The following is a 27,397-nucleotide window of genomic DNA, read 5'->3' on the forward strand; positions in this document are numbered from 1 at the left end:
TTCTAAAAGAGCTTCTTGGGCCACAGAAACAGTCACGAGCCATGGTTTAGAACAAAATTGATTCATATAAACATTAATAATCCTGTGCGATTGATTTTTAAAGTTTAGAATGGTTTTTCGTAAATCATATCATTGGTCTAAAAACATTTGTAAAAAAAAATGGAACTGATTTTACTTCAAAATGACTGTTAATTCCCAAAGCCCCAATTGCCAATCGTTTTTAATGTTTAATGTTTTACTTTTGGCAGTTTTTCGGCCTTTAATTAAATGCCCAAATGGCATTTCAATAAGAAAGTTGTTTGCTTGAAATCCATGACCGAAAAACTGCCAAAAATAAACATTAGACATATCTTTTTTCGAATAACCGTAAACTGGGGCATCATGCAACACTTTTCAACTTCATAGCCTCTAAAAACTTCAACTGCATGATAATCTTACCTCTTGTACATAAAAAGTTTAAAAGTTGAAAGGACATCAAATTGGTGTTGTCAGAATAATTATTGGTTTCACCATTTATTTTTTAATTTACAAAAACATGCGATTTTCACCTTACTAAGGAAAAGGAGCAAGTTGCAAAAACTTTGTTTTAATGAAAAATCAATTGTAAACGTTTTAAAATTCATAATTTTTATATATTTGTGATGTCATAACGCACTAAGCACCAAATACAGTAATTTTTAGTTTCGTTCGATTAAATTTTACAATTTTTCTATCAAAAAGGTGTTTTAAAAAAAGCACATGGGTGCTGTATACATTTAGGGGTAAAATAAACTACAAAAAAACTACTAGTCGAAATCATAAAAATTAATGTTTCAATGGACAAAATTTTGAAAACAACAAACGTGTGATGCAAAACAATCATATTTCAGCATTTGGAAACAATTTAAAAGGTGAATCTTTGATTTGCATTTAGATGCATTTTTGCCTAGACTGGTAACTTAATTATAAAACTTTGGTGAATGTCTGAAAAATATTTTTACAGCAACAATGATGGTATAGGAACAAAAAAAGCAATATAAAGTTTGTAGATGATATCATTAAGCCAATCCGTCATACTGGATAAAGTCTTTAGCGGCATCGAAATAAGTAATAATTTGTACATTTATTGCTCAATTTTTTAAATTTTCTATGCGAATCAACAACTTTAAAACACTATCGCACGAGAAACTATGTTATAACCATTTTCTTATGATTAAATGATAACTTTATTACATTATATTAAAATGAAAATTCAATAAATGTTGTGGTATAAAAATTTTGAATCGAACTCTGCAGAATCTTACATTCAACAAATCCAGAGAGATGATAATGATATTAAATCTATTTAAATAACGATCTTATTTTATCTGACACTTCCAAAGTTAAAATATTCAAAACAAAAATATTTTTTTTCTTTTCGTGTTTTTCTTATAGGTGATAGTTTTGCTCATTTTTTGTTTTAAAAAAGGCTTTGTAAACTCCTGTCCTTTACTGTAAATTTCCTGAGGACTGTTTAAAATTATCCCAATGTATGTATTTCAATCTATTGCCTCTTTATGGATATCCTGTTTAACATCACGTAGGACTTGTGATATTAAAGAAAACACAGCTTTAAAAAATACAAGTTCCATTTTTTTCCATAAAAAAATCAATATTCGTGGAATGTTGCCTATCCCTGTAAACGAGTAGCCCACAATAACTACACCACCCACTAATCTCACAACAAACAACAAGGTCACTGGTTACGTTTCAACCGGAATGCTAAGCTGGCGTACAGGGCCACATGCATCGCCACCACCCACACCACCAAACCCCCGACGTCCATCGCGTAAGTATTCTCCTCCATATCGAAGCTTTCCAAAAATTTGGAAACCTTCCCAAAGTAGCAATACTTTTCACAGGGAATGTTCGTTCGGTTGAACCCATAGATGGCCTGCATCGAACCCTCGAAACTGTACCGGAAATATCCAACGTAGGTGAACGGCACCAAGAAATCGAACATCTCCCGAAAACGGACGAAGAAACCGCAGAACACCAGCATCGGAATCACCGAACAGGGCACACAGAAGACACTTAACTGCAAAAAATTACAAAAAAATATCATTTCATAGTTTTTTGAAAATTTAACGTATTTAATTTAACGTAAAATTTAACTCACCTCTAATGGTAGTGAACTTCCAGCCAGGAGTCCGGTGAGCTGAGCAACCCAGGCTGTAAGTATGCAGATCGTCCACAGCATTACCACTCGATGCAACTCCATTGGTTGGGATGTCATGTAATACGAACTAGCTAGAAAGAGAGTTGGTCCCAAGATCTGAAAAAATGAAGATAAATAATCAAGGTAATTATAGCACAAAGTATCTTAATTATTTGCTTTGTTATCAAATGCTGTGTTTTCAATTCATTTGAAAAACATATTGAAATTATTGAAAATGCTGTACCATTGTTAACGGTCATTTGTAAGTGCGTTCAAAAAAATTGAAAAATATTCGGAACAATGCAGCTGGAATAGTTATTAAGCCGAGGACACAGAGTTTGTAAAACTTTGTGGAAAAAGCCCAGATATTTATCCATACTGGAATTTAAAAAAAATGATTTCATTCCACAAAAATTGGAATCTTACAATATGGCTGAGTTAAGAGTTAAACTTTAATGATTTTTAAGAGGAACACTGGTAGAAGAATTGTTAAGCATTTGTAAAGAAATAAAGAACAGGCGAAAAAGCAAAGTTTGGATAGGTATTGAAAATTGTAACTCTAGAGCATTTCGTTATGGAAAGCATGAAAGTTTGATAGTACGCCTTTGTACTGAGTTTTCCTTATCCACCTTCACAAAACTTCAATCGTTTTGCAGAAACTTTTTAAATTACATGAAAGCTTTATTTTTCAGTTATGTCAAAAGTATTTGTGTTTCCATACTTAAAAAAATGAAGAATTTAACTTTTTCAGATCATTTACCGTCACCCTCAACATCAAAAGGCTATTTCAATAAAGTGTAATAAATGAATTCAGATTCAGTTTTTAATTTTCATGTAGATTTATTAGTTCATCAGTTTTCTAAACATTTTACTTATATTTATTATTTAAAATCATCTTTTTTTAGAATCGATCAGGATTTTTCATCTATTCTGTGGAAAATTTGAAAAAGGATTCTATTGCGTGTCAAAATAATCCTCTGAAGTTAGTAATAAAAGTGAAACTCTTTGAAATGCTTGAAAAACTCAGTGTTAGCGGCATTTTTTGACCTACACGCAAAATAATTCAGAAATTATTTATACGGGATTTTTAACGTAAACTAAGGTTTTGTGGCATCACATCGCTTCTACGTATGCTTTGTAGTAACTACACAGCTAAAATTTCAGCGTTTAAATTTAAGTCCTAAACGATGCAAATTTTTGGACCATCGCTTATTACACAAATTTAAATTTGGCATTCGAAAAAGCATCGAGGGTTGTGAAATTACAATCTAAGCCCAGCGTCTAAATTTACATGCCTTCTTTTTTCAGCTAGGTTTTGCATCGTATCGAATATAAAAATACATGAAAACGATTCGTTTGTATCCCTGCTATGCAGAAAGGCTGAGCAATTTGAGTTTGAAAATTAAAGAGGTTACGGTTTCTTACTTCAGAATATGCATTCATTTATTCTGATCTCACAAAAACATGATTTTTTTTTATTTATTAAAAGAAATCACTTGTTTATAATTAGGCTGTTAAATTTCACCTAACAATTGCACCGTTTGCTTCTTGTTGACTACCAACTTATAAAACACAACACAAACTGACACACCTCAGCCGAGAAATGAATCGGATCCTGTGGGAGGCACCGATTCCCAGCCGACGGTCTTTGATCGAAGAGAAAATTCACTAAGCGTCCGATCATGCTGGCTTCTTTTGACCTGGATGAAGGTTCTGCATTTGTAGATCTACACTATGAACCTGCAATCGCCGGAATAATGCTCGTGTTACTCGTGTGGGTTCCTTTTCCTTAGCGGGGAAACTTCCTATTCTGCCTTGGAGTGATTCATCAGAGATAACAGCTTGTGACAGAGCCCTCACTAGAAACGTCGATCCGATCCATCAGAACTTGTGCTTTTTGTTTAAAGGCTGGTCCTAGGCCACCCGCAGATAGGACAGTCTACGAAAAGTCTTATTGACGCCCCCGATGTCGGGTTTTGTTGAAGAATCCGGGACAATCGCAAAATTATCAAAAATAAAACAGATGAATTTAAGCTGACGTCCTTATGAAGATTTGAAAAAGAAACCGGAACTTCAACCTACGGCTGGTGAATACATCTAGAAAAAAAAAACAATCTAATAACAAATGGTAACAACAAAACACTTGTGAGATACTTACAGAATTAAAATACTTCTTAGCCATAGCGATTTGTCCAGTTTCATTTGATTTTAGATTTCCGGAAATTGTTTTAATTTTCATTTTATCCAATTTAAAACACAGGATTATGTAAACAAAACTGCACGCACGACCACGGACCGACGACGACGGTAATTTTTATCGTTTGACGTTTCGGTCTGACGAAACCCTTGTTGTGTTTGTGTAGGGATGTGAAATTTACATCAACGCGATGTAATATTAGGAGTGTTCAGTGGTATATTTGATGTCGGCGTATAATAAAGGATCGAATATAATTTTAATCTAAAAAATTTCAATTGTTTTCGATTTTAAACCTTATTTGATGTAATTTTACGGCTTGAATAAATTGAGACGCTGAGTTTTTGCATCGATTATGCAGTTAGATTGAGTGTAAATTTATTTATTTTTTGCTGTGTACTGTACTTCCATATAACTGTCACATGAATTTCACGTAAAGTCTATGTGGATGGGTTTGAATATTTTTTGCAATTTTCTCAAGTATGTAGTATTGTTTTTTTTTTCTAGGAAAAGGGATATGTTGTCAGTTAGCTAATTTGATTTTGTCTGGATTTAGGCTATGGTTTGTGTTTTATCCAGCTTCGAAAAAAGCACCAAGAAATTCGAGAAGACGAGGAAGGGCCTTGAGAAGAAGCCAAAGCACCAAATCGGCCCGGATGGAAGTTTGTTTCTACTAATCCTTACAAGGTAAATTAATTATCAATTTGATGATTCTATTTTTAATTGTTAAATAGTTTCCATTTTTAACAGGATTCAACAAACCAACTCGATGGAAAGAAGTTCCAAAATTGTGATTAAATAATAAATTAGTAGTGACAGTGTAACGAATGAAAAAGAAAATAAATTTTATGCTTGATGAAATTCAATTTATTTTCTTTTTTTATTACCAGAAATAGGAACGAAAAAAATAGGAGAAGGGATCCAAATATCATTTCGATACTACACATTTTACGTAGCTTCCATTTTCATAACACGTTGAACGCATGAAAAATTCGCGTAAGTTGCATGTGATGATCATAGAACAAAAATCCTACTAGGAAAGCGTTTACTTATTTTATTCGTACAAATTACGTGAAAATCAATTGGATGAAAATTATGTAGTTTTTCACGTAGCAGCAACGTGCAGATTATTTTAGGTGTAAGATCCTGTCCTTGAAGTGCATTGGCTAACTAACGTATGGCTGACTTCGTCTCCCAATAATTGTAGAAATTGCTCATGCGTTATTTTTGTATGGTCTATGCCAGGCCCGTGCGAAGGACCCGCTCAAGGGGGGGGGGGGGGGGGCGCAATTAAAAAAATTCACCCAGATTTAAATAGAATCTAAATCCGAAATCAAAAATAAATTTCAGAACAGATAAAAAATTAACCATGCTTTCAAATTATTCAGCAAAACGATAATAATTCGTCTTGACTAACATTCCGTTTTCTTCATTTTCAATTTAGGGCTTGATTTTAAAATTTCCCTGTTTTGTTTTGAAATTTAAGAAAAATTTACTCACGATTTGAATTGTAAAATCATGATTAAGGAAAAAATCGATTTTGAACTTGAGGTAATTTATTCAAAACATATACCTACATGATGATTAAATTTAATATGATACAAAGATAAAATTCAACATTATTTGGAGAGTTCCAGTGATCAAAATCAGATATAAAATCATTTTGTTATATTCAAATTCTTCCAGTTATCAGGCTTAAAAAGTTTCTTTTTTAAAGTACACAATAATAACTTCATCTAATATATAAAGATGAGTTGGACTATATATGTTTGTTTGTTTGTATGCACCTTATACAAATCCACGCCGCTTAACCGATCAGCCTGAAATTTGGTACAGAGATGTAGTTGAACCAAGGGAAGGTTTTAGTAATAGTTATGAGCCCCTCCCACCTAAGAAAAGGGACCCTCCCATACAGCTTTCGTTTTTATTCACACGAACCAAAAGTCATGGCACCCATTCTTCAAAACCGAATTTTCGTTTTGGCGGGGTTATTTTCTCCTTCACCATGGGCCGGGCATTAGAAACGACAATCAAGAGTTCACGTGGACTGCAAAGCAAAACAAAGCTTGCTGAGCATTAAAGATTCGAAAGGTAGAATTTTGGCGGGTATTTTTTTTTTTCCTTCTACTCTTCAAAACACATGATGGTACCGGTACGAGATATTTGGATGCAATGATGAGCCTACATTTTTAATTGAAAATAGGATTTCAGAGTTTACAAGAATATACAGTGAACTGAACAGTGAAAAATGAATAGATTTCTTCAGCTGAATGAACTGATTTTTATAAATTTCAGCTTTGAGGAACCAACTATTGTCAAATTTTTGGGATCCCTCATAGAGAAAGAAAAATAAAAAGTTTCACAGTTATACGTTGAATACTTCGATTTCATATCTTTGAAAGCCGTCGGGGAATTTAAACGAGGAATTGGAATATTGATCGTTCATTATATGGAAAAACTTATAGCCAAATCCAACGCATGAAACTTTTTAGGAGGTAATGAGGTTTTAAGTTTTATACAATTCAATTTCTTTGGCCAATTTATGACGTTTGAGTTCTTTTTGGTCAACAATGTGTTCATTTTGAGAAAACTTATTGTAGAACCGTTTAGTATTGAGAATTCACATAAATGATACCTATTTAAGAATTTTTACATTGATCATTCTTCACAATAATTAATGGGATGATTATGTCCAAGAATAAAAACATTGAGATATAATTCAAATAAAACGATTCTATAACATTATAATGGTAACTTGATTGTTTTACTTAGTTTGATTGTTACTAAATACACCTGTTCATTTAAACATTTTTATTCGCTGAATTTTATTATAATAAATAAATAAACTAATTTTCAGAGATGAGTTGTTTTCAATAACTTGAAAAAAAAACTTTGAGTGGAACTTTCAACATTTAAGAAAAAGTACTTTTAAAACAGTTTGAAATTAAAAAGCGATTAAAGTACACATACAATTAAAACCATACAAAGTGAGTATTTTACATGGTTCAACCAGATTCGGAAGTCTTTTTAGAAATGTCTAAGTACATAAAAGTGGAATATACCATTTGACAGGGGGATTATCCATCTTGGAAGGTGGGATGATCTTCAAAAGTGATTTTTTTTAGATGGGGGACGGAAAGGATATAAAAACGATTTTATCATTTGACGATAACAATGATAATAAGGCCAAATCTATTCAAGATTCATAAAACATTGTCGTGGGAAAAAATGTTTTTAGTGATAGGATGAATAAGCATTCAAAGGAAATTGTTTTGAATATCAATTAAAACCTCATACCTATAAGTTTTTCTATAATAAATATGAAAACGACAAGCACAGTGAATAATCTCAATAAAAACTTCAAATCAAACAAAACTTACATGGCCAAACAAGAACAAAGTTTGTTATTATAATGAATATAAAGTTTTCAAAAATTCGAAAAGTTTAACGACTCATTTTAATTTTAATTTTATGTGAACCCGAGCAAGGCCGGGTAAAATCAGCTAGTATATTTATAAAACAACATGTTCAATTCATCATTGACAACTTCTTCTGTCAATATAAAAGTTGGAAAATAAGCGATTTCTGGAATGAACAATAGGAAACAGATGAAAATTAGAATGATGAATTTTGAAATATTTGTAGCCGTCAATTGAAATATTGGGTCCTAAAAACAAAAGGTAGAGCTTTGTTTTTCTATTCTTCAGAACACAAAAATTCAGAATAAAAAAACAATGAGAAACTTATACAAATTATTTAAAAAAATTAAAAAAAAAATTGGCCATTCAAATAATTAGATTTATGTGTGAATTATCAATGAAAAAAATGAGCAAGCTACATAAATATAACTCGTGAAAAGTTTTATGAAAACTTAAAATACGAATCAAAATCTGCTGATTAATTAAGTTAAAAAAATTATTTTTTTTCCTTGATTTATGATATGTAGGTTTTGACAAAATTTACTCGGATATTTCCCGGATTTAGGACGACCATTTTAAAATAAAATGGCCGGATTTTGCCAACTTTTTAGATAAAAGAAAAATATTATATAATAAGTAGTATAAATGGAGTAAAGTTAACATGTATGTGAGAAACTGACATCCAACTACCAGAGAAAATCTCTGATTGCTCGATTGACTTAACTCGAGAATCTATCGAGCATCTTTACTGCTTGCCGCGTGGACGCCGACTGACGCGAACCCCTTCAACGGCTTTTACTGACGTGACAGGTGGTCCGAGAGCCTGTGTGAGTCGGGTGCCCAGTGGGAGAAATATTCGATATATTTGACACATAACGAGGGGTGTTCGAATGTTCGTCGATTTACACACTGAGATTAATTCATTCTTACAAATCAACTCCTCACATTTCCCTTCTTTTCCGTAAAAAAAACAAAAAAAAAATGCTTATACGGTGCCAGACACACTTAGCTCACTACACACAAAACTTTCGAGGTCGGAATTTAGCAAAATTTTGCTCAAATTTGACCAGCTAGAAACTTAGCAATCAATTTAGCAATATTTTTTAACTATATTTTTAGCAAACGAGAAAAAAAGTTAGCCGCCGCAATTTTTACTAAAATTTTTAGCAAAAACCGGAGGAAAAGATTGCCGGGATCTGAAATTTCAAAATTTATAGTTTTTTTCTCTGGAGAATCAGTGAGAATGATTGCTTATGAAACAGAATACACAAATTTTCCTTTACTTTCAATTTATTTTACACATTTTTTTGAATTTCATTTCACACTTTTCGTACAACGGAAGTTTTGATCCTGAAAACGCATCTTCCGGCGAGCGAAATGCCAAGCCATCTTCATCAACGAATGCGCCGGAGTGTGCCGGCTAGCAGCTCGTTCAAATTTCAGTTGTGGTTTCCTTCATTTCCGTTCTTTTGCGGGTTTCTTGTTTCAGTTGTAACCTGGTAGAAAGAAAAACAAACAAACAATTTTGAATTTAAAAATTGATAAATCTGTACAATTCATAATCGGCCCTTACCTGTACGCATCCGGTGTAGATTTGGCTAGTATTTTGTTTTTAACTTAGTCACCACTCTAGAACGACTAGCATCGAACTTTCGGAAGCGCGCGCAATCTTGTCAGTTAGTTATTTTTCCTCCAACCGGCGCGACGGCTGCTGACTGTGCACAAAGCGGCTATAAAAACTTCATTTTACTAAAATCAAGCAAAATGAACTATTATATTGCTAAAATCAAGTAAATTTAGCTATCTGCTAACTCAACAGTAAAAAAATATTTTTGCTAACGAAAAGTAACAGCGAAATTTTGCTAAGTGGAGCCCCGAAAGTTTTGTGTGTAGCAATCCAGTTTCTTTTCGAATTGGATTATATTCCACCAACGTTTAGCTCAATTGTCAGAATATGATTAATAAGCGCAGAGCACTAGGTCAGACCTTTATGCGAATCAGTTTGTAAAATCAGTGTAAATTCTGTAATTTTTTTTTTTAGTCAGAATTGGTACGGATAACTGTGACTGCAAATCCACGAAATTAAACTTTCAATGCAGGGGACACTATAAATAAAAACATTCAGACCATGCATTACGAATAGCTGCTAAAGAATAAGTGTTTGAGCTCAATTTATTTCAATTCTCAAGATAAACATCTCACAGCGTTGTATCTTTCACGAACATAGCAGAAAAGTTGTTGTTGACCAGATGGATTATCAAAAGTGTTGGTTAAAATCCGGAACAAGATCACAAACATGAGCTGAAAATAGAACTATAATATTGCTAAGGTCTAATATTTCGCAATATGCATGAATTATCTATTCACAAAAAACAATCATATAGATTATATAATGTATATATATATATTGTCAATGCAGTTGAAATCCGAACCAACCAGCGACTACGAAAAATTCACGAAACACCTCGCCAACCCGCAACCCTTTCTTTTGTTTGTTTCCGACATGTGGACGATGTTTGATAGATGTCTGGTCAACATGCGATGTCGTCAGTGATATCGCCGTCACTGATGTTGACGAAAAGTCCGGTTTGGGGGCTCGGCGACAATATGTAGATTGTACGTTTTTTCCCTATTCAAGTATTAACTAATGGATTTAAGATTATTATTTCCCTGGAATTTAATTTTATTTGCATTACGGGTGGTCTCAAAAAAATCCTGCAAAACGTGTTCATAATTCACAAGTGATGAAGATTCTCATAGTGATTGATATTTTTCTATGTATTAAGCTTTAACATCCTCAAAATATCCAATTGGCAGAACAAATATTCTCAATATGAACAAACAACTGCTTTAACTTTGCCCTTTTTGGTAAATTTTATTTTCAGTGTGAATTGACGGAGACATTTAAAGGCTTCTCCTTTTAGCGTTTTATATGGTAAACAAAACCACAAAAACATCCTATTGAAATTGACTTATTAACACGCCAGCACTAAATTTAACTTCGGAAGTCCGGACTTTCGACTTCCGAAAAACTTCCGACAAAGAAAGTGAAGTACTCGATTGTCAAAAGTCTGTATTTCGTTGCCAGTTCACCAGCGACGTTTCTAATTAAGTAAATTCACAATAGAAAACCAAACAAACGAACGCGGAGGCTTTAAGACATACTGGATGTACCCCTACAAGCGAACTTCTAATTTTAGATTTTACTGCTTGAACTTTCAGTAATTTTTAACTACTATGATTTGCGTTACAAGTTTGCTAACGCAGGACCTTACTTTAGGTTAAGGTGTCTAAGCGACTTATGAATGCAGCGAAACTTCATGTTCATATGACGACTAAACTTAGCGGAACGCAAAAACTTCATCACACATTAAACTGTGTACCGTTTTGAATGTGTTGGAAAGTAAATACATTTTTGTTTTAACAGCTAACCCAACAGCAACGGCTACTCCGCCAGCATCAGAATTTAACATATGATTTCAAAACAAATCGATAAATTCTTTCATTTTCGAAAACTTATCATCAATAACATATTAATTTTAAATAAAGTCAAATGTTTTCAGTCTGCGTCCGGATAGACCGAATCATTCGTAACGTTTTTTCATACGTTTTGTGAAAAAAGAAAACCAGATTTTTGCTTTTCTTACACACAATTTACATGTAATTTTTTTTACTACTATATTTAATTCCAGTGCTTGATTTTACACTCCACGCTCTACACTCCACGTCAATGCAGAGGGATCTCAAACAGTTGAATTTCTACGCGAAAAGAAACTAACAGGCTTTGTTCTGTTTTTTAACAAGCAAAGCTTTAACTCACAATTCTCGTTTAACTGAGCCAACACGGTCGTAAAACGCTGGTAGCTTACCAGAAAGTCCTCAACTAGCTTCTAGCTTTCATTGGACTGTTGATATAACTTGCTTTGACTGGACCGAAGTCCCCATCTGAAAACTTAGGCTTGACTCGACCGAAGTTCTAAACTGTACCAACATTTTTCACTGGCAACTTTGCCCATACTGGACCGATGTCCCCGACTTGTAATTTTAGCTTAACTGGACCAAAGTCCTAAACTGAACCAAAATCCTAGACTGGCAACTTTGTCTTGACTAAACTGTACTAAACTGGATCGAAGTTCCCGATTGGCAATTTTGTCTTATCTGTACTAATGTACCAATGACCAAAATCGAAAACAGGCAATTTAGCCTCAACTGTACCGAAGTCCAAATTAAACCAAAAATCCACTGGCAACTTTGCCTTATCTGAACCGAAGTCCTTAACTGATCTGATGTCCTCTACTGGCAACTTTGCCTCAACCTGCCTAAACTGGATTGAAGTTCCTGACAGGCAACTTCGTCTCATCTACATAAAAGTATTAAACTGGACCGAAGTCCTAACTGGACCGAGGTCCTAAAACTGGACCGGAGCCTGAACTGGACCGAAGTCCGAACTGGACCGAAGTCCTAACTGGACCGAAGTCCTAACTGGACCGAAGTCCTAACTGGACCGAAGTCCTAACTGGACCGAAGTCCTAACTGGACCGAAGTCCTAACTGGACCGAAGTCCTAACTGGACCGAAGTGCTAAACTGGACCGAAGTCCTCGACTGGCTACATTACCTTCACTATCGGTATCCGCTCTTCAACCACTCCGCACTTCCACACACTTTTTTTTTTAATACAAATTCGCGAAATTTTCCTAAAAATTCGAAAAATATTTATCGCTTTTCGGAAAATCTTTAGTAATCGAATCACGGGATTGATTTTGTAACCCAATAGCACTTTTTAACTTTTCGATTCACTTTAGAAAAAAAAAAGTTGAAGAGGTTGTATATTACACGACCGTGTTCGTAGAATTACGAATGAATTTACTAATTCAGTTATTTAATTTTAAGCTGAGCACTCATTAACTTCAGTCTTGTAATGACCGATCTTTGGACATTTTTTCAATTTTCTTACTCTAGAAATGTTCATTACTTTTGTACTTAAGAGGACGTTCACTAGCATTGTTATGTCATATTTGACATTTTGTTCGACCGTCATTTTGTCATTCAGCGATGAAATGTAATTTTTTGGCACTTGTTTTGTTTTAGTTCAACACCGTTCGAACAATCTCGAATCTTCCAAGTATGGGAGAAATGAAGGAAACATACAAAACCCTGCAAAACAGTATGTAAGCATTCCGTTTTTCTTTCAACATTCTAAAAAAAATATTTCTTTTTCACAAGACTCTTTCCATGGAACTAATAGTGGCCCTGAAAAGGGCCGTTTGGTATGAGTAAGCCGAAATATTTATTGTAAATTGGATTGTTTATGAGCGTTTATTTTTTTTATTTTTACATAACAAGACTCCTTCATGGAACGAATAGTGGCCCTGAAAAGAACCATTTGATTTCTGAAAACCGAAATATTAAAATGCTGGATGTTAATGAGCATCAATTCTATCCGTAGAGGTAACAACCCTTAGACTCTGCTTCTTGCTGCTAATTTTCTTCACACTACAAAAAACACCGTCGCTTACTGCGACCACACGAGATGACGCTTGAAAACCTAATGCAGCTCGTGCGGTGGAGCTGCTGGCTTTTTATAACTTTCCAGCTTGTCGAACACAATGGGTTTTTCATTCGTGTTCGAAGAGCTGAAAAGTTATAAAAAGCCAGCAGCTCCACCGCGCGAGCTGCATTAGGTTTTCAAGCGTCATCTCGTGTGGTCGCAGTAGGCGACGGTGTTCATCGTGTCTGTTAGCATGGTATGCGATTGAGTATGGTATGCGATTGAACATGGTAAGGCGTGTGAGGTTGGTATGATTTGTGATTTATGTATGCGTTGAAAATTGGCGAGTGAGTTTGAGTTAGTTATCGCAGTTAGATGTATGTAAAGAAGAATGTGTACGGTAAAATATGTATGTCGCATGGTGAGTGTGAAAGAGATGGAATGGAATGTGTGTGAGTATGTAAGGATGGAATGTATGTAGGATAGGTTTGTAAGAACAGATTTGGGGTGCATATGTCCATGCCCTAGAGTGAAAGTGTTTAAAACGGATAGGAATATTCGCACGAAAATAACAATTTGGAAAGTTCACGCAAGTTTTCGCTGGGTTGCAAAGTTCGATAATGTGATGAAATTAAAAGAGAAGACTTTCCGAGTCTCATATCCCATTGGCTAAAGTCAAAAATTTCTATCATACACAAACTATGTACTATGTTCTGAACACCGTCAGAAACACCATGCTTATTTTGAATGATATAACGCTGGCAGATGTCGTATGTTATGACATCTTTGATTTGCTGTCCCGTTGCACGGCTCAGCTTTCGCTCTCCTGGTGGCGACTGACACGGGCTGGAAACTTTCATGCTCGACAGCAGCTACCTCCAGCGGCTAGTCAACTGCTCCCTTTTTACCAGCTGCATCTTAATCCGCGGGATTGATGTAATAATATCGAAGCCAGTTCCAGTCACTAAATGATGTTGCCGTTCTGGTTGCCACTAAACAAATGATTTGCTCGGGCGACAGCCCCTTACTTTTATGCCTTCTGTAGTAAGGTCTTGGGATATGCGAACCCCAACAAGGGGCGGGACATTCTTTTTTTCTTTTCTGATGACGTCATAATCTTTTAAAAATGATGTCTCTGAAAGAGGCGTTTTTCGTGACGCGAGATTCGTTCGCGAATTTCAATTTGCACCCCTATAGTGTTGCCGTAAGACGTAATTCTACGTCAAAAACACTAATCACAATTGTTCCATCGAAGCAACCAGAGATTTCCTCAAAACTCGACTTTTTTGCATTAAATAATTGGTGAAAATCGTGGAAGGATCGCCATTGTAAGAAACTGACATCCAACTACCAGAGAAAATCTCTGATTGCTCGATTGACTTAACTCGAGAATCTATCGAGCATCTTTACTGCTTGCCGCGTGGACGCCGACTGACGCGAACCCCTTCAACGGCTTTTACTGACGTGACAGGTGGTCCGAGAGCCTGTGTGAGTCGGATGCCCAGTGGGAGAAATATTCGATATATTTGACACATAACGAGGGGTGTTCGAATGTTCGTCGATTTACACACTGAGATTATTTCATTCTTACAAATCAACTCCTCACAATGTAGAAGACTGAAAAAACTTTTTCTGGGAAACTGGATAATTGATTTGAAGCCTTTCTTTTTTTATGTTTTGAAGTTTTGTCAAAAAAGAAATTTCTTAACAGATTTTCAAAAGTGTCACTATTATCAAAAGTGATTTTGAGAACCAAAGCTGTTAGACAAAACCTCACTGCATATTTGGATTCAAGGCACTCAAATTGATCAAAATAAGCTTTTAAATTCTTTGCACCTAGGAAAAATGTGTAATTTGAGGCCTTTATCGAAACGATTTTGAATATGGAGTTTAGGATTCAGAAGAATGAATAACACGAAATACAATTGAGGCTGAAATTGGTTTCTTGTGAAATATCTCATAACAGCATAAATTTGAGATGACTTTAATCCTTTTTTAGAATCAAAGTGATGTATTATAGAGTCATCGATTCTAGGTTTTTGTTTAAATTTTACTAAATCTGTTGACTATTTTGGGTGTTCAACACCTATCACCTATTATCAGTATTCATTGAATGAATTTTGAAGTTCAAATGGTTGGTTCCAAATTTTAGTTGCACTTCTTAGTAAATATCTGTTTCAAACACGAGTTAAGGTTTTTGTGTGTCGAGATTTGAGTTTCAATACAATAGGATAACTGAATTGCAAATCGAAATCTACAATTGATTAGATTGGTGAACGTAATATACAGTCGTAAAATGAAATGTCTTAGGCCTAGAGATCAATTTTAGACAAAATTCCGAATTGGATTTCATCTATCACTCCTGATGTAAAATTAAATGTTTCAATTTGTATCAGATTAAAGTGTTTTGAAAAATTTGTAATAAATTTAAAGCAATTAAAGTTATTTAAAAAAGTATGCAGCAGAAGCTTTCAACCAACTTTTATCGTTCGGTGCTCAAAAGTTAGCTTATTGCCAAAAGCTAAAATTGTTTTTTGGGACCTATAAAAAGTAATAAAGACAAAATAAAAGATTTCACTAACTTTAGCTCCTGCGGATTCGAGCACGACTATTAAAATAGCTGGCTGAAATAATCCGCCAGTTATACCCAGCAAACATTTCAGAAGGTATATCGCAGGAACAACAAAATTATTCAAACAATTATACCAGATGAAAAGATTGTATTAAACTTACCAAAATAGCATATAGCTACAAAAGTGGAGGCGATATATCTACAACGATTCGATTTTCCACAAAAAGCAAAAAGAAAAAATAATTTCCGAAACCGGGATTTGAACTCCAGTCCTCCGAGTTCGCAGCCCGGTATCTTACCACGATGCCAACTCATCACTTGATATGATCCACGCTATAGCTCTATAGGTGAGATTTTTTTTTACGACCGCCCCTTTATCGTAAATTAGTTCACTCAAATCGTAATTGTTGTAACAGCATATTCCCTACCTTTTGGAGACATATTTACGAATTTCCTCAACTGCTATCCGACTCAGCTATTTTTGGGCAAAGCTTGTCATAAATGAATGATAGAAAATCCATCCATACCAACTTGTTTACGATGGTTATTGAAAATGTCTCAATATCGGATTTGGATTATCATTTCTATTACGATTTCATGTTAGCTGGGTATTAATATTACACCTACACAGGCCCGTGCGAATGACCCTACCATGGGGGGAGGGGGGGGGGGGTTCAAAATTCTAATTTAGCTCAAATAAAAGTAATATCAAAAATATACAATAAGTAAGGAAATAGATCTTTAACATCATTTTTTTACTCATAATTTTCACAAAAATTTAACGGTAATTAATTTTACAGATAAACTACATAAAAACTTCCAAAACAAATCACAAATAAAATGATTAATATTTTCGGTAAGTCATTGATAAGTTTTTCAAAATGATGGCTTTTATTCTGAACTGGAAATTTGCGTCAAAATAATTTCTAACCAGTCTAGATTTGAAATTTGAAATAAATTTTCTCAAAACACTGATTTCAAAAAATAAATGCATTCTAGAATAAATGTCACATCAGGTGAAAATTTACCATGATTAATTATTAGGAAAATGATAACAGTTGATATATATTATTCACCTTAATTTACATTTCTTTCCTCCATTTTCAACTGAAGCGTTGATTGAAAAATTCTGCTAAAGTGTTTTGAATTAAAACAAAAGTCACGATTTTATATATGAATATTTGATTCAGAAAAAAAAGAGTATATGTTTTTAGAACACAAAAAATTCAGAATTGAAAAAAGTAGAACAATTGATTCAAAATATTTCTGTTAATGATGCATGACCTAAAAAATTTAAATTCAACATAACTTGATTTCATTTTAGAAATTTGTTAAACCTGAAAAATGTTTAGATTTATGTTTTAAAAAATATCTTAAATTCAATTCGGTTAAAAACTTTTTTCAAAATTCGTTAAATGAGGATAAGTTAAAAATTTAAAACTTCCAAGATTTTTTCTCAGAACTCAAAATTACTTGAAGTCTTGAGGAAAGTTGATAATTGATTTGACATCTCATTTTTAAATGTTATGTTTTTGTTTGAAAGTTTTGTTTAAAAAGGGCAAAACTTTCTTAAATAATTTTAACCTATTTTCAAAAGTCATTTCAGTAACAAATGCAGACAGAAAAATTACCAATTTAGATTCAGGGAACCCAAATCAGTTAAAATTACGTTTTAAATTCATTGCATCTTAAACAAATGTAAATTTTGCGGTCTTGAATTATTTATCAAAACCCTTTTAAATGTGATGTTGAGCATTGAGAAGAACATGAAAAAAATTAAATTTGGCACGAAATTTATTTCGTGATGCATATTTCATATCATCATAACATTTGTAAAGACATAACCAATTTGTAAAACCAAAATTTTTGTAATAAAGTAGAGGATGTTAGATTTTGGATTTGTTTTGCCAATTATGTTGACCATCATGAGATGTAAACGCCTGTTATATGGTGACCAACCTGTCAATGTATGAAATAAGTATTCGTTGAATTAATTTTGAAGTTCAAATTGTTCGTTTCAAACTCTGTTCTTGTTTAGTTGCATTTCTTATTAAGAACTCAATCTGAACACGAGTTAGGGTTTTTGTACGTCAAGTATACAAAAGGTTAATTGAATTGCAAAACGAAACTTACAATTAGAAATTAGTTTCAATTCGTGAACGTAATATAGTGTCGCAAAATGAAATGTCTTAAGCCTAGGGTGATGTAAGATTAAATTCTGCCGGAGGCGAACCAAATTTCTGACTTGCTTGTTAACATCTTTTGAGATCAAGTAATTTTCGGATAATACGGTGAAAATTTTACTTGGAAAAAATCTCCATGGAGGGGGGGGGGTGTTTAACCTCTAAACCCCCCCCCCCCATTCGACCTTGCACCTACAAATCAGACTCTACACCAATAATGAATTTCCTTGGAGGTGTAATTATCGGTATAAGATATTATGCCGGACCGGCATTAACAAACGTTCTAATAACTGGCATTGTCCTTTCAGCGCATCCGCATTGCATATATCTGAAAGTAACCAAATAAAACGTATCCCATATCCTATTACAAGACAAAGCAGGATGGAAACAATCAGCCAGCAAGGATATTGTCGAATGATGTACCGAGAGCTGTGTGTGTATGTAAACCGGCATTAAAAATAAGTTCATTGTTTCAACCGACACCAAAAAACACCAGCCAAGATAAGCTGTGCTTGTGTATGTAAACCATCTGGCAAAAGAAAAAAAAAAGCTTCTTATTTCCCATTAACAACCCATTCCCCTCCCATTGTCATCCCTTTCCCATCAAAAACACAGGAGGATGAAAACCACACCGGCAAAAGGGCAGACGGCCAATTCAATGCGTTTTATTAGTCATCAGCGGTGACAGAAAGAAGATGGTGCACTGAGTAGGATATCGGACTGGCAAGCCGAGATGAGATGATGCAGTGGGTTCGATTCTCATTTTTTAAATTTATGAATTATCCAATAGGATGAATTTTTTTGTTTGTTTCGGTTGAATGTAGCATGTAGCTTCATTTAGCTTGGGAGCTCGAGCCTTTATGCCAGAAGTGTTTTTCCAATCATATCAACTTTGGTACAAAACACTTTTCAGCGCATTGCTGGCGCATAGATTTTCTAGTTAAGCATTGAATTTTTGCAACCTTTTCTATGGGTGTATATAACCATGAACAGACACCTGTTAAGTATGCACTGAAGAAATTTATGTGCTTAAATCTCCTAAAATTTTTTGATAATTTTTTTTTTTAAATTAGAATAGTAAAAATAGCCGATTTTTAAACCGTGCTGGCTAGAGATGGTAAAACCGAGATATTTCCCTAAAAGTGATTTTTGGTATTCCGTTTTCGTCGAAATCGGTATAACCGCTCAACACTTAAAAAACCCAAAACAAAATAGAAGAAAATGAATCAAAGCTTTGGACGCTGAATTGTTCCGTGTTCTGTCAGAAGACCCTATGCCAAGTTTCAGCCCATTTTATTTGCTCAAAGGGTTGCTTAACGAGCCTCTTGTTTGTATGGAAATTAGATATAATTTGTGCTGCAAATATACAAAATCTATATCACAAAAAAGTGCTTACATTATTGAGTACAGTCATAACTCATTTCAGTCATTTCATTACAGTCTTTCTCATATAATGCAACTAGTTCTTATGTGAAAACAGTAACTTACCAGAAACGGGAAATCTGCAACCAATTTTGAGAAGAAATATGCTCCTAAAGAATACCAGTTGTTCATCCGCTCTCTTATGAAAACTGCCGTTTCCAGTGGAACTACAACGGGATTGAACTATAAGAATCGTATTTTTCAAAAGAAATGATAAATCAATCTTACAAGTCATCACCAGCGGCATGGCATTTGCGAAAAACACAAATATCAAAAAGAAGAACAAACAGGATGCATTGCTCAACACTTTGCTGCCATCGTTTCCAACCTCCCAAAACACCACCCCGATCAGCAAACCAACACACAGATGCGCAAGGATTCGCATCTTCATCAACTGCATATCCCGAAAGGTACAGAGCGTGGTCCTTTTCGTAAGCGTCACAAATTGACTCCACTGGGATACCGGATACTGCCGATCGGATCCCCCGGAATATCCTGACCCCGCCTCGATGTCGCTATCACAGTGATTATTGGCGCCAGCAGCTATCAGCATCGCATCGTTTTCGCTCTCATTCAACTCATTCACTATCGCTGCCGGTTTGTACTCTTCCCTAGCTTTCTCGACCAGGGTTAGGAGATTTCCTTCGTGCTTCAGGCTGGCTACTTCCAGGGCGAAATCTGCCCTGTTGTAATAGTTGGGACATTCGAACCCACTCGATTTGAAGGTCGATACCATTTCGTCCAACGGACCTTTGTAAATACACTTCCCCTCCGACAAGACTATCAAATCGTCAAACATCTGCAATATACTGGAACTCGGCTGATGAATGACGCAAATCACACATTTCCCGGACAGTGCCAGCTCCTTCAGATGGGCGATGACCTGCATGGCTGCAATGATGTCCAGTCCACTGGTCGGTTCGTCGAAAAACAGAATCCTCGGATTGGAGATCAACTCCAAACCAATTGACAGGCGCTTCTTCTCGCCACCGGAAATAGTTTCCACCAAGTTGTTGGCACATTTCTGTAGTCCCAACAGTTTAATAATGTCATTGACGGTTTTCGATTTGACCATCCGCGAAACGGATCGCGGAAGTTTGAGTTCCGCTGCAAAGTCCAAGCTTTCCGTGACGGTGATGTTTCCGAGCATGCTGACATCCTGAGAGGTGTAAGTGACTTCACGACGATATCGCTGCCGCTTGATGGGACTTCCATTGAGCAGGATCTGACCGGTGACTTTTTGAGTTCTGTTGATGGTAAGATGAGTAAAAATTAAATTTATATTTTTGTAAACTTTTGTAAATTTTTGTAAATTTTTGTAAATTTTTGTAAATTTTTGTAAATTTTTGTAAATTTTTGTAAATTTTTGTAAATTTTTGTAAATTTTTGTAAATTTTTGTAAATTTTTGTAAATTTTTGTAAATTTTTGTAAATTTTTGTAAATTTTTGTAAATTTTTGTGAATTTTTGTATTTTTTTGTAAATTTTTGTAAATTTTTGTAAATTTTTGTAAATTTTTGTAAATTTTTGTAAATTTTTGTAAATTTTTGTAAATTTTTGTAAATTTTTGTAAATTTTTGTAAATTTTTGTAAATTTTTGTAAATTTTTGTAAATTTTTGTAAATTTTTGTAAATTTTTGTAAATTTTTGTAAATTTTTGTAAATTTTTGTAAATTTTTGTAATTTTTTGTAAATTTTTGTGAATTTTGGTTTTTTTTTGTATATTTTTGATAATTTTGTAAATTTTTGTAAATTTTTGTAAATTTTTGTAAATTTTTGTAAATTTTTGAAAATTTTTGAAAATTTTTGTAAATTTTTGTAAATTTTTGTAAATTTTCGTAAATTTTTGTAAATTTTTGTAAATTTTTGTCATTTTTGTAAATTTATGTAAATTTTTGTAAATTTTTGTAAATTTTTGTAAATTTTTGTAAATTTTTGTAAATTTTTGTAAATTTTTGTAAATTTTTGTAAATTTTTGTAAATTTTTGTAAATTTTTGTAAATTTTTGACATTTTTGTAAATTTTTGTAAATTTTTGTAAATTTTGTAAATTTTTGTAAATTTTTGTAAATTTTTGTAAATTTTTATAAATTTTTGTAAATTTTTGTAAATGTTGATACTTACGGTTTCCTTCAGCAGCAGCACAGCGGCACAGCAGCAAACTTCTGCTGCCACGAGCGAAACCAAAACAGTTTGTTTTGGTTCCGCATGCTTTGAGTCAATTCGCAATTGAAACAATAGCGGTGATGATTGATGATGACAGCTGATGATGGTAAACACGGTATAAATGTTTACATCATCACACGGTTAAGCGAGACAACACAAATTGGGTTCGTGGTAACTCACCAGTGTTGCCAGATATTCTGAGTGGTTAGCTCAGAATATCACACGAAAATGAGAAAACTAATAAGTGAGGATATCACTTCAGTGAAAATTGTAAATAGCTATCGCTTATGTTACAAGTAGTTCTTTAAGGACTTGACGAACAAAATGAATAAAGATTAACTCTATTCCACCACTGAAACCTGCGTTTATCAACAGTAAATTTTTGTCATTTTTGACATTTTTTTCATTTTTGTTATTTTTGTCATTTTTGTCATTTTTGTCATTTTTGTCATTTTTGTCATTTTTGTCATTTTTGTCATTTTTGTCATTTTTGTCATTTTTGTCATTTTTGTCATTTTTGTCATTTTTGTCATTTTTGTCATTTTTGTCATTTTTGTCATTTTTGTCATTTTTGTCATTTTTGTCATTTTTGTCATTTTTGTCATTTTTGTCATTTTTGTCATTTTTGTCATTTTTGTCATTTTTGTCATTTTTGTCATTTTTGTCATTTTTGTCATTTTTGTCATTTTTGTCATTTTTGTCATTTTTGTCATTTTTGTCATTTTTGTCATTTTTGTCATTTTTGTCATTTTTGTCATTTTTGTCATTTTTGTCATTTTTGTCATTTTTGTCATTTTTGTCATTTTTGTCATTTTTGTCATTTTTGTCATTTTTGTCATTTTTGTCATTTTTGTCATTTTTGTCATTTTTGTCATTTTTGTCATTTTTGTCATTTTTGTCATTTTGGTCATTTTTGTCATTTTTGTCATTTTTGTCATTTTTGTCATTTTTGTCATTTTTGTCATTTTTGTCATTTTTGTCATTTTTGTCATTTTTGTCATTTTTGTCATTTTTGTCATTTTTGTCATTTTTGTCATTTTTGTCATTTTTGTCATTTTTGTCATTTTTGTCATTTTTGTCATTTTTGTCATTTTTGTCATTTTTGTCATTTTTGTCATTTTTGTCATTTTTGTCATTTTTGTCATTTTTGTCATTTTTGTCATTTTTGTCATTTTTGTCATTTTTGTCATTTTTGTCATTTTTGTCATTTTTGTCATTTTTGTCATTTTTGTCATTTTTGTCATTTTTGTCATTTTTGTCATTTTTGTCATTTTTGTTATTTTTGTCATTTTTGTCATTTTTGTCATTTTTGTCATTTTTGTCATTTTTGTCATTTTTGTCATTTTTGTCATTTTTGTCATTTTTGTCATTTTTGTCATTTTTGTCATTTTTGTCATTTTTGTCATTTTTGTCATTTTTGTCATTTTTGTCATTTTTGTCATTTTTGTCATTTTTGTCATTTTTGTCATTTTTGTCATTTTTGTCATTTTTGTCATTTTTGTCATTTTTGTCATTTTTGTCATTTTTGTCATTTTTGTCATTTTTGTCATTTTTGTCATTTTTGTCATTTTTGTCATTTTTGTCATTTTTGTCATTTTTGTCATTTTTGTCATTTTTGTCATTTTTGTCATTTTTGTCATTTTCGTCATTTTTGTCATTTTTGTCATTTTTGTCATTTTTGTCATTTTTGTCATTTTTGTCATTTTTGTCATTTTTGTCATTTTTGTCATTTTTGTCATTTTTGTCATTTTTGTCATTTTTGTCATTTTTGTCATTTTTGTCATTTTTGTCATTTTTGTCATTTTTGTCATTTTTGTCATTTTTGTCATTTTTGTCATTTTTGTCATTTTTGTCATTTTTGTCATTTTTGTCATTTTTGTCATTTTTGTCATTTTTGTCATTTTTGTCATTTTTGTCATTTTTGTCATTTTTGTCATTTTTGTCATTTTTGTCATTTTTGTCATTTTTGTCATTTTTGTCATTTTTGTCATTTTTGTCATTTTTGTCATTTTTGTCATTTTTGTCATTTTTGTCATTTTTGTCATTTTTGTCATTTTTGTCATTTTTGTCATTTTTGTCATTTTTGTCATTTTTGTCATTTTTGTCATTTTTGTCATTTTTGTCATTTTTGTCATTTTTGTCATTTTTGTCATTTTTGTCATTTTTGTCATTTTTGTCATTTTTGTCATTTTTGTCATTTTTGTCATTTTTGTCATTTTTGTCATTTTTGTCATTTTTGTCATTTTTGTCATTTTTGTCATTTTTGTCATTTTTGTCATTTTTGTCATTTTTGTCAGTTTTTGTCATTTTTGTCATTTTTGTCATTTTTGTCATTTTTGTCATTTTTGTCATTTTTGTCATTTTTGTCATTTTTGTCATTTTTGTCATTTTTGTCATTTTTGTCATTTTTGTCATTTTTGTCATTTTTGTCATTTTTGTCATTTTTGTCATTTTTGTCATTTTTGTCATTTTTGTCATTTTTGTCATTTTTGTCATTTTTGTCATTTTTGTCATTTTTGTCATTTTTGTCATTTTTGTCATTTTTGTCATTTTTGTCATTTTTGTCATTTTTGTCATTTTTGTCATTTTTGTCATTTTTGTCATTTTTGTCATTTTTGTCATTTTTGTCATTTTTGTCATTTTTGTCATTTTTGTCATTTTTGTCATTTTTGTCATTTTTGTCATTTTTGTCATTTTTGTCATTTTTGTCATTTTTGTCATTTTTGTCATTTTTGTCATTTTTGTCATTTTTGTCATTTTTGTCATTTTTGTCATTTTTGTCATTTTTGTCATTTTTGTCATTTTTGTCATTTTTGTCATTTTTGTCATTTTTGTCATTTTTGTCATTTTTGTCATTTTTGTCATTTTTGTCATTTTTGTCATTTTTGTCATTTTTGTCATTTTTGTCATTTTTGTCATTTTTGTCATTTTTGTCATTTTTGTCATTTTTGTCATTTTTGTCATTTTTGTCATTTTTGTCATTTTTGTCATTTTTGTCATTTTTGTCATTTTTGTCATTTTTGTCATTTTTGTCATTTTTGTCATTTTTGTCATTTTTGTCATTTTTGTCATTTTTGTCATTTTGTCATTTTTGTCATTTTTGTCATTTTTGTCATTTTTGTCATTTTTGTCATTTTTGTCATTTTTGTCATTTTCTGTCATTTTTGTCATTTTTGTCATTTTTGTCATTTTTGTCATTTTTGTCATTTTTGTCATTTTTGTCATTTTTGTCATTTTTGTCATTTTTGTCATTTTTGTCATTTTTGTCATTTTTGTCATTTTTGTCATTTTTGTCATTTTTGTCATTTTTGTCATTTTTGTCATTTTTGTCATTTTTGTCATTTTTGTCATTTTTGTCATTTTTGTCATTTTTGTCATTTTTGTCATTTTTGTCATTTTTGTCATTTTTGTCATTTTTGTCATTTTTGTCATTTTTGTCATTTTTGTCATTTTTGTCATTTTTGTCATTTTTGTCATTTTTGTCATTTTTGTTATTTTTGTCATTTTTGTCATTTTTGTCATTTTTGTCATTTTTGTCATTTTTGTCATTTTTGTCATTTTTGTCATTTTTGTCATTTTTGTCATTTTTGTCATTTTTGTCATTTTTGTCATTTTTGTCATTTTTGTCATTTTTGTCATTTTTGTCATTTTTGTCATTTTTGTCATTTTTGTCATTTTTGTCATTTTTGTCATTTTTGTCATTTTTGTCATTTTTGTCATTTTTGTCATTTTTGTCATTTTTGTCATTTTTGTCATTTTTGTCATTTTTGTCATTTTTGTCATTTTTGTCATTTTTGTCATTTTTGTCATTTTTGTCATTTTTGTCATTTTTGTCATTTTTGTCATTTTTGTCATTTTTGTCATTTTTGTCATTTTTGTCATTTTTGTCATTTTTGTCATTTTTGTCATTTTTGTCATTTTTGTCATTTTTGTCATTTTTGTCATTTTTGTCATTTTTGTCATTTTTGTCATTTTTGTCATTTTTGTCATTTTTGTCATTTTTGTCATTTTTGTCATTTTTGTCATTTTTGTCATTTTTGTCATTTCTGTCATTTCTGTCATTTCTGTCATTTTTGTCATTTTTGTCATTTTTGTCATTTTTGTCATTTTTGTCATTTTTGTCATTTTTGTCATTTTTGTCATTTTTGTCATTTTTGTCATTTTTGTCATTTTTGTCATTTTTGTCATTTTTGTCATTTTTGTCATTTTTGTCATTTTTGTCATTTTTGTCATTTTTGTCATTTTTGTCATTTTTGTCATTTTTGTCATTTTTGTCATTTTTGTCATTTTTGTCATTTTTGTCATTTTTGTCATTTTTGTCATTTTTGTCATTTTTGTCATTTTTGTCATTTTTGTCATTTTTGTCATTTTTGTCATTTTTGTCATTTTTGTCATTTTTGTCATTTTTGTCATTTTTGTCATTTTTGTCATTTTTGTCATTTTTGTCATTTTTGTCATTTTTGTCATTTTTGTCATTTTTGTCATTTTTGTCATTTTTGTCATTTTTGTCATTTTTGTCATTTTTGTCATTTTTGTCATTTTTGTCATTTTTGTCATTTTTGTCATTTTTGTCATTTTTGTCATTTTTGTCATTTTTGTCATTTTTGTCATTTTTGTCATTTTTGTCATTTTTGTCATTTTTGTCATTTTTGTCATTTTTGTCATTTCTGTCATTTCTGTCATTTCTGTCATTTCTGTCATTTTTGTCATTTTTGTCATTTTTGTCATTTTTGTCATTTTTGTCATTTTTGTCATTTTTGTCATTTTTGTCATTTTTGTCATTTTTGTCATTTTTGTCATTTTTGTCATTTTTGTCATTTTTGTCATTTTTGTCATTTTTGTCATTTTTGTCATTTTTGTCATTTTTGTCATTTTTGTCATTTTTGTCATTTTTGTCATTTTTGTCATTTTTGTCATTTTTGTCATTTTTGTCATTTTTGTCATTTTTGTCATTTTTGTCATTTTTGTCATTTTTGTCATTTTTGTCATTTTTGTCATTTTTGTCATTTTTGTCATTTTTGTCATTTTTGTCATTTTTGTCATTTTTGTCATTTTTGTCATTTTTGTCATTTTTGTCATTTTTGTCATTTTTGTCATTTTTGTCATTTTTGTCATTTTTGTCATTTTTGTCATTTTTGTCATTTTTGTCATTTTTGTCATTTTTGTCATTTTTGTCATTTTTGTCATTTTTGTCATTTTTGTCATTTTTGTCATTTTTGTCATTTTTGTCATTTTTGTCATTTTTGTCATTTTTGTCATTTTTGTCATTTTTGTCATTTTTGTCATTTTTGTCATTTTTGTCATTTTTGTCATTTTTGTCATTTTTGTCATTTTTGTCATTTTTGTCATTTTTGTCATTTTTGTCATTTTTGTCATTTTTGTCATTTTTGTCATTTTTGTCATTTTTGTCATTTTTGTCATTTTTGTCATTTTTGTCATTTTTGTCATTTTTGTCATTTTTGTCATTTGTTAATTTGGATTTTCTGAAAAATGTTTGTAATTATTTCATTATATAAAATTTGGTGAATTTTAAAAAAATTATAAACTTTTGATTTTTTTTAAGTTTGTGTTAATTTTTGTCTTTTTTGATGTTTTGCAGAAGTTTTTGTTAAGTTTTTGTTGATTTTTTTGGCGGTGTTTTTAAGCAGACAAACGTTTGAAGTTAAAAAATCTAAGACGATTATTCTTGCTTCTCGATTTTCGACTTTTCAAACCAATATGTTACTCCCACATTCGTATAACTATCTGTAAAACAATTTAGTCTTTTCCAAAATCTTA

The 27,397-nt window shown here is 31.7% G+C and overlaps 1 protein-coding gene across 1 annotated transcript; it reads right to left on the reverse strand.

Annotated features, from left to right (window-relative positions):
* Window positions 1-1,589: 1,589 nt before the first annotated feature.
* Window positions 1,590-20,713, reverse strand: LOC129745698 (ATP-binding cassette sub-family G member 4-like). Its single transcript, XM_055738985.1, has 4 exons — window positions 19,684-20,713; window positions 19,522-19,622; window positions 2,138-2,293; window positions 1,590-2,056 (listed from the first exon to the last, which is right to left on the reverse strand). Exons 1-4 carry the CDS (start codon window positions 20,603-20,605, stop codon window positions 1,715-1,717), a joined length of 1,521 nt encoding a protein of 506 aa, XP_055594960.1. The 5' UTR covers window positions 20,606-20,713; the 3' UTR covers window positions 1,590-1,714.
* Between the last annotated feature and the right edge of the window lie 6,684 nt (window positions 20,714-27,397).

This window comes from Uranotaenia lowii, chromosome 2 (assembly GCF_029784155.1).
Source record: "Uranotaenia lowii strain MFRU-FL chromosome 2, ASM2978415v1, whole genome shotgun sequence".
NCBI classification, from domain to species: Eukaryota; Metazoa; Arthropoda; class Insecta; order Diptera; family Culicidae; genus Uranotaenia; species Uranotaenia lowii.

Coding starts and splice junctions, on each gene's coding strand:
- LOC129745698 (XM_055738985.1), bottom strand. CDS start 20,605: ATGCTCGGAAACATCACCGTCACGGAAAGCTTGGACTTTGCAGCGGAA. Junction 2,294..19,521: donor TTGCAGATTTCCCGTTTCTG/GTAAGTTACTGT, acceptor TCATTTTTTCAG/ATCTTGGGACCAACTCTCTT. Junction 2,057..2,137: donor GAAGTTCACTACCATTAGAG/GTGAGTTAAATT, acceptor AATTTTTTGCAG/TTAAGTGTCTTCTGTGTGCC.